This window comes from Pongo abelii, chromosome 13 (genome assembly GCF_028885655.2).
Source record: "Pongo abelii isolate AG06213 chromosome 13, NHGRI_mPonAbe1-v2.0_pri, whole genome shotgun sequence".
NCBI classification, from domain to species: Eukaryota; Metazoa; Chordata; class Mammalia; order Primates; family Hominidae; genus Pongo; species Pongo abelii.
The window spans coordinates 103,308,571-103,327,313 of record NC_071998.2 but is presented as its reverse complement, the minus strand read 5'-3'; the positions used below and the strand labels follow the sequence as shown (position 1 = coordinate 103,327,313).

General features: G+C 38.6%; 1 protein-coding gene across 9 annotated transcripts in view; it reads left to right on the top strand.

The window, feature by feature from the left end:
• Positions 1-5,536, top strand: part of PTBP3 (polypyrimidine tract binding protein 3) — a 114,905-nt gene extending 109,369 nt beyond the window's left edge. For all 9 annotated transcript variants that reach the window (XM_009244749.4, XM_002820104.6, XM_063714365.1 and 6 more), the window contains one exon: positions 139-5,536. In XM_009244749.4, coding sequence (XP_009243024.3) covers positions 139-271 — 133 coding nt within the window. In that variant the 3' untranslated portion in view covers positions 272-5,536. The remainder of the gene's footprint in view (positions 1-138) is intronic.
• The last annotated feature ends 13,207 nt before the right edge of the window (positions 5,537-18,743 follow it).

Sequence of the window (18,743 nt, the reverse complement as noted above, 5' to 3'; positions counted from 1 at the left end):
GCTTTCAAGAAATACATTAAAATTATTTAATATGGTATGCAAATTTTAAAGGTAGTTCAGTGAAGTCTTCTGGTGGAGGAAGGAGTTTGGAAGCAAAATTCATCTAAATACTTTCTGTATTTCTTATACCATTTTCAGGAAAGATCGCAAAATGGCGCTCATTCAATTGGGATCTGTGGAAGAAGCAATTCAGGCCCTCATTGAGCTTCATAACCATGACCTTGGAGAAAATCACCACCTCAGAGTTTCCTTCTCAAAATCTACAATCTGACTTTTCTGTGAATTTTTCTCCTAAAACTGGACCATAATTTCAGTAAAACCTTCAGACATAGACTGAAGCAGCTCAAGACCAATTTTGCCTCTTTCACAAAAATAACTCTTTCTGAGTTTAATATTCAAGTATATTTTAAAAATCAAGGGATTTTTTTTTTTTTTTGTATTCCCCCTGCCCCCGCCAGTCAAAGGTTTCTTTTCCCTTTTTACCATGGTTTCTACAAAAATAACCTTCAGGAAAAAGAAAATCAGGAAAAAAATTTTTTTTTCAATAATCTTATTCCCTATATTAAATTAGATTTGAAGAGGATTAACTTTGTTTTAGTTTGGGTCCAGATCAGCCTTTATACAACATTTCTAAACTCATTTGTACTTTTCAAAAATTTAAACACAGACTTCTAAAATTACTTGATGTAAGTAATTTAAATCCCTTATGACCAAGTTATTAACCTTATGAATCAGAAGTCTGACCCTTGGAGGAAATTATATTCACTTATAAAGTACATCAGATCTTTGCCATATATTGATGGTTATTATGCATAAACACATTGAGTTGTGTTTGGAAGCAGGTTTATAAACCTGCATGTTTTCTTTGAATGATTTCTCTTTTTCACTGTAAGACACTCCTTTAAATAATGCCTATCTTTAACTTTTGAAGACTATTTGGAAAAATGCAGTGTCTCAGCTGTCCCCAGGGAAATTAAGTGGAATCCAACTAAGATCTGTTAAGAAGATGTCAGAACAACTAATAATTTTATTAGGAAAAAATCATGTTTTAAATTTCAAAATGACACTTATTTGTCAAGTAATATGATCTTGGAAAATTTTAAAGAAAAATAATCCTACTTATAAACTACTTTTTTATAATTGTTTTCAGAAAAAAGTTTACAGTCTTAAGGAAAATATTCAGGTCTATCATATGGTTTGACAGATTTTTTAAAAGTTATTTTTGGTAAGGTCTTCTTTTAGAAAAAAATTAATCTCAAGGGTTTTTTGTACCACTATAATCTCTAATACTCAGAATTACTGTGTATTTACTTAATTTCTTATTATGTGCCTTATTATGTGCTTAAGATACAATAGGTTAGAGTTTAATCTAAATATCTTGAAAGCTATATTGTGGGCTTGGTAAGCATTTTGTTTTTTCTTTCTCTGTTTTGGTAAGGATTTAAAATTTTTTTCATTGCAATTTTAAGTGGTTTTCAATAAGTAATAGTTTTTATCAAATTTTTGGTGCTTGGTGCAGAGACGGTGTGGGGAAGGGTGAATGGTTTTGGGAATAATTCAATGCACACCTGTAGGCCTCTTTACATTGTGACTGATAGAGGTTATTGCATATCAATTTGGGGCTGTAGAGTGCAATCTCAGTTTCATCTTTATCACCCATCAGAATTTGTCTCAGGATTACTTGGTTTTTCTCAGTCCTCAAGCGAGAGCTTGCTTTTCTTTGTCAATGTGACTTCATTACTGAGTACCCATGTATTTGGAGTATGAGAAGGTGGGTTGTTTCTCATACACTGTCCCTCTCTTTTTCATTGAATGTAAGAGTACATTTTAATGTTGCTTCAGTGATTGTATAATGTAAAATTGTTTCTTTTTAATAAGAAACTTTGCTATTATTTCAATTGTTGATCAGAGTTTTTTAAAGCAGAATTTGTCAAAAGGGTCATTTTTTTGTCTACCCCTTTTACACTTTTCAGATTCTCAAAGTGTCTCATCTCAACTTTTAAAAGAATAAAGAATATCTTGCTGGGCATGGTGGTGTGCGCCTGTAGTCCCAGCTACAGGCTGAGCCTGTAGGCAGGAGGCTACAGGCAGGAGGATCACTTGAGCCCAGGAGTTCAAGGCTGCAGTGTGCTATGATCACATTTGTGAATAGCCACTCCACTCCAGCTCTGGAACATAGTGCGACCCCTTCTCTTAAAAGTAAAAATTAAGAAAATCTCAATCTCTTTGCTGTATTCCAGTGATTAATTTGAACATAGGGAGGTTTTTACAGAAGAAGTTTTACCAGAAAATAGAGACTGCAAGAGATGACACAGATTGTTTAAAAAGCAGAATTCACTCACCACTGAGCAACACTTAGTTGGTAGAATAGAAAGGCGGGATACTAAGTTAAGACTTTTCAAATGGATCAGTTTGGCTGAATAGATAGATATAATCATGTATGTAGTTGTGGGAGTTTTTTGTTTTTTGTTTTTTTACTTATGAAATAAATTTTTACCTAGACACAAGGGGTATATGAAGGAGGAAAAAAATTTCTTTGCAAAATCTCCCATAATTTGCTTTTTTTTTCCTTCCACACAGGCACTATTATGATTTTCAGTGCCATGTTAAATTGGATTATTTCATTTACTTTAAGTTAGGAATTACTGTGTAATTTATTAATTCATGATTCTCATAACATTCAGCATAAGTGTAGCAAAGTTGCTAATAACGGAAGGGGATCATAGTGGTGTTGAATGTAATTTTGAAGTAGGGAATGGCCTTTTAAGTCTGAGAGAGAACATTTGAATCCTTTTCAGGGATTTGTGTAGGGGTGTGTTTGTGTGTGTGTGTGAATGTGTGTGTGTGTAGATAAGTGTATATACATAAATACACTCTTCTAAAGTTGTATATACATATGCACATTACATACATTTTAATTTATTGACAAAATTAACCAAATTAAGATTTGGAGATGTGGGATGTTCTTGTTTTAAAATAGCATGTTTGAAACCATTAGTTTGTGTCTAAAATTAGCTGTAGCACATGGATGTTGTCCATATTAAGCTATTTGCTGTTTGAATTATAGAGGTCTACAGTATTTGTGTTGGCATAGTTTTTGTAAAAAAAGATTAAAAAATATCAGGATGGTGGAAAAACTAGATCTGTGTATTTCTGTTTTGGCATGCATTTATTCAGTATCTTCTAGCAATGGTTAATTTTTCTCTGTTGATCTACCGTAGTATCCTATTTTTAAGTTTATTTTATTTTTAAGGAGTGTTGTCATCACTTTTCAAGGTGTCTTGACTTCTACACAAAGTTTATATATTCAGGACTTTAAAAAATAGCAGTACACATTTAACAGTAGCAAATTACACCAAAATGATTTACTTTGAGATTTGAATAATTTGCATAGCAGTAAAATGTGTTTTGTGTAACATACAAGTAGAAAAATGACCCAATATCTTAATTGATACTTACTGGAGAATATCAGAATTACCCAGTAGCTCTTACAGAATGCCATAAATTCTTTAAGACTAAATATTGAAATCAGTTATTTGAAGTAATGTTTCTGATTTACTGTTAAAAGTTGCTGAGCTCAGTTTTTGGAGATATCGTTTCTGCCTGCCTGTTTCCTTATGAGAGTGACACCTTTGGCTCCAACTAGTATGATAATCATGGGTTCTGTTTTAGTTGATGAGAAGTGGCTCCTATGAATGCCTCTGTTCAATTTCTTTTTATTTTACTTTATTTTATTTTTTGGGGTCTTGCCATGTTTCCCAGACTGGTCTCCAACTCCTGGGCTCAAGTGATTCTCCTGCTTCCACCTCCCCGTAGTGCTGGGATTACGGGCATGAGCCACCACGCCTGGCTGTCTATTCTTTTCAATGTCTCCATGCCATCAGTCAGCAATGCTTACATGTTTAGCATATTGTCATGCAGTTTCTCATCTGTTCCCACGAGATATTTTTGGACAAAAAATTGACAAAAGTACATGTGTTTTTCCCCACCTATCTCTTAGAAAACCTAATGTGTACTGCTATTTTTAAAACCAAAAAGAGACAGCGTGACGATGCGTAAAACATTTTTCTTAGCCTTTCCTTTGTCTTGATCTGTTGTTAATGAGAACAAAACTGCCAGACTTAAAATACTCTACTATTGTGCTAAAAGAAATACAACTTAGATTGCACAAAATTTGAAAATATAACTCAGCTGTCTTTTAAAAGAGTTGTGTTGTTATCTACAAGACTATTAGCAGTCTTTTTTCAGAGCAAATTTTAACAGCTAGTTGTGAGTGGTTTAAAATATAGAAAATTATTAAAATCTTAGTTTGAGGGGTTTTATAGTGGGAGAAAAAACAGGACCAAAGTTTATGTGCCTTCTTCAGTAGTCTTAATTGACCTTTTCTTCCTATTTGAGACTAAAGTAGTATCAGTATTCTGGTTTTCAGGAAATATGTACTATATAGTTTTAAAAGAATGTTGTCCCACCAACTGTTCATCCAAGCAAAGAATTGTAACTATAAGTAAAGTCTCAGTTACACTTTTGCCTTTATCACGTAATATTCATTATAGAGCATTGTGCAGGTCCAAGAATAGAGCTGCTCAAAATCTTTGTGGTAGTTTCCTTAGTTTTTGTAACCTGAGGCATATGTTCCAGAGAACAGGGATATTTGTCTGGTCCAGTGACCTTGGTGATCATAGTCATAATGAAAGATGCCTATGGCATGCTTAAATCAGCATTGTCAACTGATTTGTTGTTGTATTATTTTCACTTCTTGGATCTATGTAGTAGTTGTAATAACAAATATTTAAATAGCTATTTTTTTGATGCCATTAAAAAAATCATACTCTGGCCTTTATTCCCCCTTAGCTTTGTTTCCCAGATCTTTTAAAAATTCATCCCATATCCAGAAAGTACCAGTTATAAAGATTGCTGACCAAGCAGAGTTTTGCATCAAAATGTCACCTCATTGCTCTGACCAAAGACTGACTGTTGTGGTTTTAACTCCTCTCTGTGAAGCATTTTGCATTTTCCCCAAGCTCCTTTCTGAAAGAAGACCCAGTGCAGAGCGGCCTTTACTTTCAATTTCTACTGCTGAATAGACTACTTAGAGAAAATGTGAGTTTCAGTGTGAACAGAATGGATTAGGATGACGAGTTTGATGGGCATTTTCAGTACTGTATCTAAGAAAAAAAAAATAGCACAGCTAGGAGCCTCTGACATTGTCTGGTGTTTTACATGGTCTGTTCATCAAAATTCCCCTTTTCAGTTTGTAAGAATGTTCGTCTAACAGAAGAAAATGCTGTAAATATTTGTAACAACATTTTTTTTAACAAGGCCAAAAAAGAAAAAAAGGTTTTTGGGAACAAGTGAACTTATAAAGTGGTTTTATATAAAACATCAATTGTCTTGTATATTTTGGATAAGCAGCAGTACCAGCTTTCATATGTAACAGAGTTTGTGGCATTGGAAAAAAAGGATTCTGTCATTGTTGAAGTGAATTATGTTATAAATGCAAAGAGAAGATAAAATATTAAAAAACATATTTTCTAAATGCGTAGTGCATGGTTAATTCAAGCTTCTGTACACTACAGTATATTCCATTTTCGTTCAGTTTGTATATTTGCTATTACTTGATATCTCTAATCTCTTTTCCTAACAAATATAGCATTGTAGCATGCCTTTTAATAAATGTCATGACATCTGTACTCTCTTAAAATTTTTCTGTGTTCTTGTCTGTACTTTGGGTTTCCCTTTGTCTTACCTGTAATTCTAATGATGTCCTATTTTCTTTTCTTTTCCATAGCCATCCATCTAAACGTGTCATGGTTAGTGATTAGTGAGCACATATTCAAACAATGTTCAAAATGGGAAAAACACAAAATCTACTAACTGTCTCTGTCTTCATTTAGGAATAATTCTCCTTTTGAGGAGCAAAGTGCTTTCGTAATCTTGCTATGATGCACCTTCTCTGGCACCGCCCCGTAATGCAGGGGCATGGTGGCATGCTTTCTTGCTTGCACGCTCACTCTCCTTTTTCTTTCTCTCTTTCTCCCCATATGTGCAGTGCCAAACTACAGTTGGAACACTTTGCAGTTTTGTTCAGTATTTGGCTTCCCTACGGCATTAGTATACATACACTTTGAGACACAAGGTGTGATCTCAAACCAAATTTGTGTCCTCTTTAAAAAGGTAGCACAGATACTAGCTGATGCTACATTCCTTTTCCTTAGACAAACGTTTTACTTCTCAGATCTTTAAAGAATTGTTGGATTGCAGAAGTCTAGACTTAGCATTCATTGTACATTTTAGTCTCCTGGAAGTGGGAATTTATTTTGAATGGAATAGAAAATTAGATAATCACTACTAATCTTTGCTGGCTTACCTGTAAAATCTGTGGTCTCCGTAAATACTAGAAAAATAAATAGGGATTTTTGCATGAGGCATTTTTATCAGGAAAAGATAAAATAACCGTAGGACTATATTAGGCTTTTATAAACTCGATTGACTGTGAAATGCTTATTTACTCAGCAGAGGGGTTATAACCATCATTAAGTCATGGCAATGACCCAAGAGACCACCTAGTTCAATTTCCAGTTAACAGCAAGGAAGCCCAGGTCTCTGTGACTTGGTCCAGTGCACTCTATTGCACCCAGGTGTTGCAGTTTCATACTTCCAAGTGCTGCTAAGGTTATGATCTTGAAGATCTGTACACAGTATTGGAGTGCTTATGTTTTCTCCTAAAAGCCACACGATCATACCTCACTGCAACGTTAAAGACATTGAGTGAGTGGTGAGAGTGTTTCTGATGAAGGGTAAAAATGCCTTATCTACTTCTGAAAGTTTTTTAAATGTCGTTTCACATTTTAAATTTCAGAAAACTAACAAAAAATGTAGTTACTGTTTGTATGAGTTTGCTAGGGCTGCCATAAAAAAGTCCCACAGACTAGGTGGCTTAGACACCAGAAATGAGTTTCTCACAGTTCATGGAGGCTCGCAGGCCACGATCAAGGTGTCAGCAGTGTTGATTTCTTCCAGTGCCTTTCCTTGGTTTGTAGATAGTTGTCTTTTCCTTGTGCCTTCTACAAGCTCGCTCTTCTGAGTGTGTCTGTGTCCTAATCTCTTCTTATAAGGACATCAGTCAAAGATTAGGGCTTACTCATATTATCTCATTTTACCCTAATTCTTTAAAGAGTCTGTCTCTGAATGTGGTTACATTCTGCGATTCTGGGGATTAGGACTTCAACGTAGGAATTTGGGGTGGGGGACACAAAATTCAGCCCCATAGCACTGTTTTATTCATTTAGTTCACCAAGTACTGATTGTACCAGCACTTGAGCTAGGTGTTGGAAAAAATATAGAGTTAAGCACATGGTGACTTACCTTTTAGAAACGTGTAATGTAGTAGATATGTCAGCCTAAATCCACAAATTAAACACGTTACTTTTGAACTCCTGCCTTCAATAGGAATCCCCAAAAATGGATCATGAGGCCTCTCTGAGGCACTTCTCAGAATACATATGGCTATAACTATCCTACAGCTAGTTGTGAATATGTAGGAATATAGACCCTGCCATAATTTCTCCTTTTCACTCTTAGAGATAAATAGCCATATCAGAGCAATGATTATTTCTAAGACAAATGCCATTACTTAAAGAACAATTGTAGAAATAAGAGGACATCGTCAAACAAGCTATGCCCAATATTTAATGTCTAACATTTGTGATAAATGAACTGGGATGCCGGGTTAGGTATAGTTAGGAGTGATAGACCTATTTGTAGTCTTACTGTTTCTACATCAAAGCTTTTTTTCCTGTTGTCTGTTTCAACCTATAATGGGAATTCATCACTTTCCTTTATGTGTTTTTTATCAAAACAATTTATGCTGAAGTGATAAAACCCTAGTAATAATTTTGCTGGAATTACCACATTCTGGAGCCACTGGGTTCTGATGTAGAGTTTCCAACTCTACTAGTATAAAGAAACCAGAAAAGTAATGATTCTAATGTTCCTAGCAGATTCATATGTCTATTTTTTTATTTTCCTTTCTGTTTTTGTTTTGTTTTGAGACAGAGTCTCACTGTGTTGCCCAGGCTGAAGCAGCCTCAAACTCCTGGGCTCAAGCCTTCCTTCTGCCTCAGGCTCCCAAGTAGGTGGGACTACAGGTATGTGCCTGGCTAAGTTTTTTACTTTTTACTTTTGTAGAAACTGGGTCTCACTTTGTTCCTTAGGCTAGTCTCGAACTCTTGGGCTCAAGCGATCCTCCCTTCTCAGATTACAGTAGGAAGCACTGGGATTACAGGGGTGAGCCACTGTGCCCAGCCTTCTCAATTTTTTTACCCCTATATTTGTTCTAAGGATATAGACAGGGTAACAGGAAAAACTCAATATTTCTTTTGGAATAAATTGCCCTCTGATCACTTGATAAGCATCTCTATCATTATTCTGTGCCTAAAATTAGAGAATTATCTGCTCAGTCCTTATTCCTGCAGAATACAAATGTCACATTCTAACCTGTTAAGAGATTGTCTTCAAAATAAAACTGCTATTAACTACATTAATGTTAGACAAAGTACACTTTAGGGCAAAAGGCATTATTAGGGTTAGATTTCATAATGATAGAGTTCTATAGTAGAATATAGTAATGCAACAGAACAAAATGAAGCTCATTCCACCGCATGGAAGAATCTCACAGATGTGATGCTGAACAGAGGAAGCCACGCACAAACACTTACTGTATAATTTTATGTACATCAAGTTCAGAAACAGGATAGTTACCTTTGGGAAGGAGGTAACAGAGTATGAGGAGGGGTTTCTGGTAGCTGGTTAATGTACTTTGTACCAGTTACCCAGGAGTGTTTTAAAAATTATTATAATTGAGCAAGGAGCTATCAACCAATTCTTTTCTTAAGTCAGCAGATTATTCTAGCCAATAAGTAAGGCCCTCTTATAAAGAACCCAAGATACCATGGACTGAGTTTCAACATGAAACTCCTACATATGCATATATTGCATTTTCCTGACCGTGGCATATCTATAGGAAAAATATTTCACTGACCAAAAAAAACAAACAAACAAACATGTTTTCAAGTAAATTTTACCCTTCCGAACAGTTTTACATCCAACTAGATTCAGAAAGATTTAATTAATGTGTCTTAGTTTTGGTTTTGCCACTGTAACTGATCTGGTGAGCTGTTTGACATCTAACCCCAAATGTATTTCCCTTTTATTTTTTGAGGCAGGGTCTCACTGTGTTGGCAAGGCTGAGTGTAGTGGGGCCATCAACAGCTCACTGCAGCCAACCTCCCAGAAATCAAAGCAATCATCCCATCTCAGCCTCCCAAGTAGCTGGGACTATAGGCACCCACCACCACACCCAGCTAATTTTTTATTTTTTGTAGAGACGAGTTCTCACTATGTTGCTCAGGCTAGTCTCGAACTCCCGGACGCAAGCGATCCTCCCCCCTCAGCCTCTTGAAATGCTGACATAACAGGAGTGTGCCACTGCACCTGGCCTCCCAGTATATTTTATCAAAAGAAGCCAGAGAGACCTACCTAGATCTCTAGCATCCTAAGAGAAGACTTTATAAAAATTAAGTTTTTTGTTTGTTTGTTTGTTTTTTTGGGGGGGGAGACGGAGTCTTGCTCCATCGCCCAGGCTGGAGTGCAGTGGTACAATCTTGGCTCACTACAACCTCTGCCTCCCTGGTTCAAGCAATTCTCCTGCCTCAACCTCCCAAGTAGCTGGGATTACAGGCATGAGCCACCATGCCCAGCTAATTTTTGTATTTTTTAGTAGAAACAGGGTTTCACCATGTTGGCCAGGGTGGTCTCAAACTCCTGACCTCAAGTGATCCACCTGCCTTGGCCTCCCAGAGTGCTAGGATTACAGGCATGAGCCACCACCCGGCCAAAAGTTAAGATTTGTAATACACAAGTATTACTATGATGAACTCCCATTTACCCAGTACCCAACTGCAACTAGTGGCCAATTTTGTTTAATCTGTTCTTTACCCCACTGCTAGGATTACTTTTAGTTTTTCATTTTTATTTTTTGAGACGGAGTCTCTCGTCGCCCAGGCTGGAGTGCAGTGGTGTGGTCTTGGCTCACTGCAGCCTCCACCTCCCTAGTTCAAGCAATTCTGCCGCAGCCTCCTGAGTAGCTGGCACACGCCACCACACCTGGCTATCCTAGGATTTCTTTTAAATCCCAGTCATCATATAATTTCATCTCTAAACATTTCAGTATAGAAGTCCATACATACATTGCAGTTGATAAAGGCTTTTACAGGTTCCCTCTCCATCCTTTTTTTTTGTAATTTATTTGTTGAAGAAACAGCTCTTTGAATTTTGCCAATTACGTGTAAATCGAGAAGAGCTCATTCAGATTGTTTTTCTCTCTTCTTTCTCCCTGCCTCCCCTTCCCCCCCCCACCTTTTTTTTTTTTTGTAAGAATACTTCGTTGATGGCATTGGATACTTCCATAATGTGGCTTTTCTTTTGATGGCAGTATCCGTTGATCATTGCCTAGATCCATTAATTTTTAGGGACTGCAAGATGGTAAAGCTGTAATTCTAATTCCTTTTGCTTGTATTAGTTGGATTTCTTCTATATAAGAGAAACCCCCATATCAACTATTTCATTACTTTGAGGTATAGCTTCTATAGAAAAGGCAAAATAAATGCTTGGGTTTTTTTTTGTTTCCTATTCTCCTCCAAAAGTTTGCCTTTTTCTAAAGCCTGTTTTTATGGAAACACAAACATCTGTAAAAATAGACTGATATAATGAAACTTTGTTTCTGTCACCTAACTTACATGATTCATATTCTGCGTTGTATCTTCTATACTCCTGCCCCTCTCCCTTTCTACTGGGTAGATTATTAGCTATTAATTTATATAGTAGTTTTCAAATGTATTGGTTAAAGTTTATAATGTTTTTAAATCTCTGCCTTATCAGTAATTTTATATTCTTGTTTTTGGAGGGATGAGGTCTTGCTGTGTTTCCCAGGCTGGTCTCAAACTCCCGGCCTCCCAAAGTGCTGAGTATGCAGAAGTGAGCCACTGCACTCGGCCTATACCATTTTTATTTTTATTTTTATTTATTATTTATTTACTTATTATTTGAGACAGAGTCTTGCTCTCTCATCCAGGCTGGAGTGCAGTGGCACAATCTCAGCTCACTGCAATGTCCATCTCCCAGGCTCAAGCAATTCTTGTGCCTCAGTCTCCCAAGCAGTTGGGATTACAGGCGTGTACCACCACGCCTGGCTAATTTTTGTGTTTTTAGTAGAGACGGGTTTCACCTTGTTGGCTAGGCTGGTCTTGAACTCCTGGCCTCAAGTGATCCGTCCGCCGCAGCCTTGTAAAGTGCTGGGATTACAAACGTGAGCCACCAGCGCCCAGCCTGTATATCCATATTACTGTTTTTCAGTTGTGCCTTTTCTCCTTTTCTTGAGCCATCTTGCAGAAGTATTTTCAAATAATCTGTTTTTCGTGTGTTTGATCCTCCCCAATGTTTGTTTTTTCATTTATTAGTGTTTCATTTCATTTTTAACTTTATTTTGTGCTTCTTTTATACTTCTTATTTTGTGTGACTTGATATGTTAATCATAGCTGTCTTAGATTGCCTTATATATCCTATGAATTTTCAATGCACATTTATCGTTTATGACAGAAACAATATATATGAACTTGAGAATGAAATGTAACTAGGTAGGAATAAAAACTTATTTAGGTAGGAATTAGTTTGAAAAAAACACAAACGTCTGCAGCCATACTACCCTGACTGCACCCGATCTCATCTGGAAAAAATGCCAAGGTTTAGGATTGTCCTGATGGCTCCCTCACCCCCATGCCTCTTATTGCTATGCTTCAGTGTGGGCTGATTTGACATACATGCGTTGCCAGAGGATCCAAAGTTGTAAAAGTCTAGCCATGCCATCAAGGAACATTATAATAAAGATGGAAAGCACTGGTATGTCCTTTCTTGCAACATGGACTAGCTTACAAACTAAATCTAAATAATTTACCTGATTTTTTGAGCATCTAATGTTTTTAACCATCTCTCAATATGGTCCAAGAATAGTAGCTACCAGCCCTAGATTTTCTAGAACAGGCAGACTATCCTTGTATTTTCAGAACGCTTCCAGTTTTTTAATTCAAAAAATAGTTCTTGGCTGGGCACGGTGGCTCATGCCTGCAATTCCAGCACTATGGGAGGCCAAGGCTGGCGGATCACCTGAGGTCAGGAGTTCAAAACCAGCCTGGCTAATATGGTGAAACCCTGTCTCTACTAAAAATACAAAAAAATTAGGCGTGGTGGCTCATGCCTGTAGTCCCAGCTACCCGGAAGGCTGAGGCAGGAGAATCGCTTGAACCTGGGAGGCGGAGGTTGCATTGAGCCAAGATCGCACCACTGTACTCCAGCCTGGGTGACAGAGCGGGACTCTGTCATTTAAAATAAAAAAATGTTCCTAGGGCTGCAGAATTAACTGTTAGTTTGTGTGCTTGGTCTATGATGTTAGCTCACTGTAAGAATGAATTTATTCTAAATTCTTTTAAATAAGGGCATAAAGATTGAAGAGATTACAGGGTTCTAGTGACAACCCCTATTTAGTAAGAAGTAGGATCTTCTTCATAAGAAATAAAATACCCATGCAGAGACCAGCATACAGTAGATTATCTGTTGAATATCTGCCATTTCCTTTCAGTTGGTAGGAGCTTCTGACGGAACCAGCCCCAAATTCTTTCCCCTGGCAGTCCCCATGACAAAGCCACTGAGATAGATCATTATTGATAGAACCCTAGTGCTTGTAGTGACTTGGTGGCAGCCATTGCGTTAATACAGACCAACACCTTCTCTAAGCCAAGCTGCCATCTGATGAATGAAATACCCAGAGAGCTGAACATATACAGAAGGAAAATGGAGCCTTGCCTCAACCTACAAAAACATCTGCTGTCTATATAGGGCTTTAGGAATTCAGTGACAAATTCCAACAGCACAACTGTATTTGAGTGTATGGATTCATAGATTCATACCCTCACCAAAGTTTATTGTCTCTGACCTGTACATTTTTGTGATAACCATAACTTCTTCCATCATGTTCCCCAGAAGCATAGATTGCCCATATATGGGCAGTCCCAAGGAGGCCAAAATAGTCCAGTGTACATTGTCTTAGTTTACTAGGGCTACCGTAACAAATTACATACAACCAACTGGGTGGCTTAAATAATAGATACTCATTTTCTCACAATTCTGGAGGGTAGAAGTCTGAGATCAAGGTGTCAGTCAGTTTGGTTTCTTCTGAGGCCTCTCCCACTGATTTGTAGATGGCCACCTTGTCCCTATGTTCTCACGTGGTTGGTTATCTTTTGGTCTGTGTGAGTCTGTGTCCCAATGTCCTCTTAAAGGATACCAGTTATATTGGAGTAGGGCCCGCCCATATGGCCTCATTGTACTTTACCTCTTTAAAAGCTCTATTCTCAAATACAGTCAGATTTTGAGGTGCTGTGGACTAGAGCTTTGGATTTGTCAGGGTTCTCCAGAGAGACAGAACCAGTAGGATAGATAAATAGGTAGGTAGGTAGATATAATTGGTTCATGTGATTGTAGGGGCTGATAAGTCTTAAAACGGGCCGTCTGCAGGCTAGGGAGGCCAGTAGGGGGTGGCTCAGTCAGGTCTGAAGGCCTCAAAACCCAGGGAAGCCACTGGTCTAACTCTCAGTCCAAGGCCGAAGACCTGAGAACCCAGGGGCTGCTGGTGCAAGTCCCAGAGTCCAAAGGCCAGAGAATCTGGAGTTCTGATGCCCAAGGACAGGAGATAAAATGGTGTCCTAGCTCTAGGAGAGAGAGGAAATTTGTCTTTCCTCTGCCCTTTTGTTCTATCCAGGCCCCCAGACAGGCTGCTGCAGCCAAGAACATCCCCTCACAGAGGGCTTTCTTCCTGGGAATAGCAGAACCATAGCTTTTCTCATCCTGCTTGTAGCCACCTGTTGCTGAGGCTCTCTTATTCCACCCAGACCCCACTCATGGACTGGAGGTTTCCTTAGGCATGACATGCTAAGATAATGGGGCCTTGGTCCTGGCTTGCGAGGTGGTGGTTCCATGGCAAGAGAGGCAAGCCGAGAGGACCCCAGCTGCTCTGCACTGACAGAGGCTCTCTCCTTACCCAAACTTTAGTCAGGCTTAGAAACTTTTTTTTTTTTTTTGAGACAGGGTCTCACTCTGTCGCCTAGGCTGGAGTGCAGTGGCACAATCTCGGCTCACTGCCAGCTCCGTCTCCCAGGTCACCCCATTCTCCTGCCTCAGCCTCCGAAGTAGCTGGGACTACAGGCACCTGCCACCACACCTGGCTAATTTTTGTATTTTTAGTAGAGACAGGGTTTCACCGTGTTAGCCAGGATGGTCTCGATCTCCTGACCTTGTGATCTGCCCGCCTTGGCCTCCCAAAGTGCTGGGATTACAGGTGTGAGCCACTGCGCCTGGCCAGGCTTAGAAACTTTTTTAGACTAGGCCTCATTCTTGGACCTTGTCCTCAAGAGCCCAGTTTTAGCAAGAATCCTGGCAGTTTAAAAAGAATCCCCTTGACCCTTTATATCTGATCACCCTGACCTGACTTAAGCAAGAATCCTGTTTGGTAAATGTAGCAAGAATTTCCCTTACCCTTCATTTCTGTCTCTTCTTAGTAATTTTCCATCTACTGACAACCCTTCTCCAACCTACTCCTTGCCTATAAATCCCTACTTGTTCCTCGCGAGTTTGTAGTTGAGACTGATCTCTCCTATCTCAATAATCTTTTTTTTTTTAATTTTTATTTTTTGAGACAGTCTCTTGCTCTGTCACCCAGGCTGGAGTGCAGTGGTGCGATCTTGGCTCACTGCAACCTCCGCCTCCTAGGTTCAAGTGATTCTCCTGCCTCAGCCTCTCAAGTAGCTGGGATTACAGGTGCCTGCCACCATTCCTGGCTAATTTTGTATTTTTAGTAGAGACAGGGTTTTACTGTGTTGGCCAGGCTAGTGTAGAACTCCTGACCTCAAGTGATCCACCCACCTCAGCCTCCCAAAATGCTGAGATTACAGGCGTGAGCCACTGCACCCAGCCTCAATTATCTTGACACCTATCGGGATCATTCTGAATAAAGTCTTCTTTCTCATCTTAACAAGTGTCAGAATAATTTTTTCTTTAACACCTCCCTCACAATCAAGGGCTTAGCCCTGAGAGTGGGGATGTCACTCAGAGAGAAGCTTACCATCATTCCCTCCCCCAGGTCCAGTGCCCTGGCTCAGAGATTGTGCCTGCGGGGAGAAACCTACCATAAAACAGATAGCTCTTCATCTCTTTCAGAAGGAATTTAGCTTATTGCAGCAGAGTGAAGAATTTCAAGTCTAAATGCACTCTCAAGGTCAGTGAGGTGTGATAAAAGGCAACTGGGAGAATATTCAAGTTGCAGGTTAAACTGTAGAAGGCTGGTTTGCAGGAGAGAACTGGGAATAAGATAGCTGGAAGAGTCCTCCTGGGATCAGAGCAAAAATCAAACACTGACCTAAAAAATCGTTCAGTTGAAGAAGCCAGAATTCAATTGTATAAATTTTAGAGCAATTTGTGCTCCCAGGGTACTGTCGAAAACACCAGAGCAATCATCTGATAATAGTGTGGTTTTAGCAGGTAGGTGGGGTCAGTGAAAAGAGGAGGAGAGACCCACCAAAACCACTGATTCCAGAGTGACTGTGGGCATACCCAGTGCTGTACCTCTGGAAGGAACAACATTAGTGGCTAAACACAGTTTGGAGAAAATGGACTTCACTAAAATAATCCAGTCATTTACTACACAAATAAGCACATTATAATAAGCTCCAGAGAAGGGGGGACCAGCAACCAGAGTTACTACAATATGTGATTTTCAACATCTAGTTTTAAACCAAAAATTACAAAGCACAAGGAAATAGGAAAGTACAACCCAAACAGCAGAAAAAAAGCAGACAACAGAAATTGACTGTAAGAGGAACCAGATGTTGCATTTATTGGAAAAGACTTTAAAGTAGCCATTATGAACCTGTTCAAAGAACTAAAGGGAGCCATGATTAAAGAAGTAATTGAAGGTAGGATGACAATGTCACATCAAGTAAGACAATATCAACAAAAAATTTGAGATTATTAAAGGAGCCAAATGGAAATTATGGAGTTGAAAAGCACAATAACTGAAAAATTCACCAACGGGCTCAACAATAGATTTGAACTCACAGAATAAAGAATAACAGGCGCTAATAGAGATTAGACACTGAAGAACAGAGAGAAAGAATGAAGAGAACCTTAGAAATGTGAGACACAGCATAGGATAAATGTCGAAAGTCAAAGACAATGAGGAAATCTTTAAGCACCAAGAAAAAATAACTCATTACTTACAAGGGAACCCTAGTAGAATTAGTGGCTGACTTAGCAGAAACAATGGAGGCCAAAAGATGGTGGGATAACATTCAAAGTGTCAGAGAAAGAAACTGTCAACCAAGAATCCTATTGCCAGCAAAGCTGTGATTCAAAATGAAGATAAAATAAAGATTTCCCCAGAAAAATAAAACTGAGAGAATTTAATGTTGGCAGCCCTTCTTTAGAAGAAATACTAAAGGAAGTTCAGGCTAAAAGCAAGTAACCTTACAGCCTTCTTGCACTTTGGAACACTAGACAGCACTGCAGCATTGCTCTTGGGGGCCATTGTAAACTGTGAAATCACCAAGAAAAATACAAAAAACCTGGCACTAAATAGACCACAAGAAGGACACTTGTTTACAGTATGAGAGCTGATACAAGAGGTTTGTGTGTGTCACCTTGTTCAGCCTCAGCTGGGAACACGTATGTTGAGCAATTCAAATATTTTTGCCACTGTGCGCATGTTGCAGATGACCATGAAAACACCTTAAGTGTTGATTTAGGAATTACAAACTTCTAGCAAGTAGGAAAAATTCACAAATAAGGAATTGTGAATAATGAGAATTGATGGTATATCAAGAATAGTATTAAATGTAAATTGATTAAATTATCCAATCAAAAGAAATGGCTTGCCAAGGTAACTGTAACTTGATTTAGATTAAAACAAAACAAAAAACAGAAGAAGAGTGGAAGAAAAATTATAAGCCTTGTACAACCCCTCTGTTCCAGCTTCCAGGGGAAGCAGGAGTCTTCTCTGACCTGTAGTCATATGCATATGCATATCCATATAGGTGGGGTCAGGGAAGAGAGGACAGCATCCCTACTTTTCTGAGAACCCACTGAAAAGAGACCTGGGGCTTACAGTTCTGATTTGAACTCATTTGCCTTCAGAATCAGAAAGCATGTGTGGGCCAAAGCTGAATTTCCAATAATGCCTTTCCCTATAGAGCAACCACATGCTTTCTTCAAGAATGATGACATCTATCTAATGAGTAACGAATTAAAAAGGTATATTTTTAAATGCTGATAAGGATTAAGTGAACTAAACATAGCCACACTCCATTGATAGAAGTATAAACTGGTACTATTTTTTGGAAAGCAGCTTGGTAATATTCAGTCATACCTTGGTATCCATGGGGTCTTGATTCCAGAACCCCCTGGGGTATGAAAATCCACACATGTTCAAGCTCCTCATATAAAATGGTATGGTGTTTGCATATACCTTACGTACATCCTCCCATACACTTTATTTCTTTCACCTTCCAAAATTATGAATGTAATAGCATATCAGAATGTAATAGAAAGGATTCCATTTAAGGTGGTTTTCCTTTTAAAGCACAGATTTTTTTTTTTTTTCGAGACAGAGTCTCACTCTGTCACCCAGGCTGGAGTGCAGTGGCCCAATCTCGGCTCACTGCAACCTCTGCCTCCCGGGTTCAAGTGATTCTTGTACCTCAGCCTCCTAAGTAGCTGGGACTACAGGCATGTGCCACCAGGCCCAGCTAATGTGTGTGTGTGTATGTGTGTGTGTTTTTAGTGGAGATGGGGTTTCACCATGTTGGCCAGGCTGGTCTTGAACTCCTGACCTCAAGTGATCTGCCCCCCTCAGCCTCCCAAAGTTGTGAGATTAAAGGTGTGAGCCACCATGCCCGGCCAAGCACAGATGTTTTTTTAAATGGATCTCTTTAACAGTTCATACATCAAAGCAATAAACACACAAACATCCAGAGGAAAAAAATGAGGTTATAAAGTAGCCTTGCTCAGCACCCTTGTGAGTTTGTTGCAAGTCTACCAACATGGGCCTCATCTAGAAGGAATGCCCAGAGTCTGGGCTTGGTGTTGATTAGCCACACTCTCATATACTTTAAATCTTCTCTAGACTACGTATAATACCTAATACAATGTAAATGCTATGTAAGTAGTTGTTGTACTGTATTATTTAGGGAATAATCACAAGGGAAAAAAGTGTGTATATGTTCAGTACAGATGCAGCCATCCATTTTTTTTCCCAAATGCTTTTGATCTGCAGTTAATTTAATCCACAGACGTGGAACCCACAGATGTGAAGGGCCAACTGTATATCAAAAGCCAAAAAATGTTCATCACCACATTGGTATCATAATGGAAAATTGGAAGTGACTTTAAATGTCCAGCAACTATTTCATCCAGCAGTAAGAAACTGAATAATAATTATGTCTTTGTAATGGAAAACTAAGAAGCCTTTAAAAAATAATGTAAATCCCTTCGTGACAAAAACCCTCAAAAAACTAGGCATCAAAGGAACATACCTCAAAATATTAACAGCCGTCTATGACAAACCCATAGCCAACATCATACTG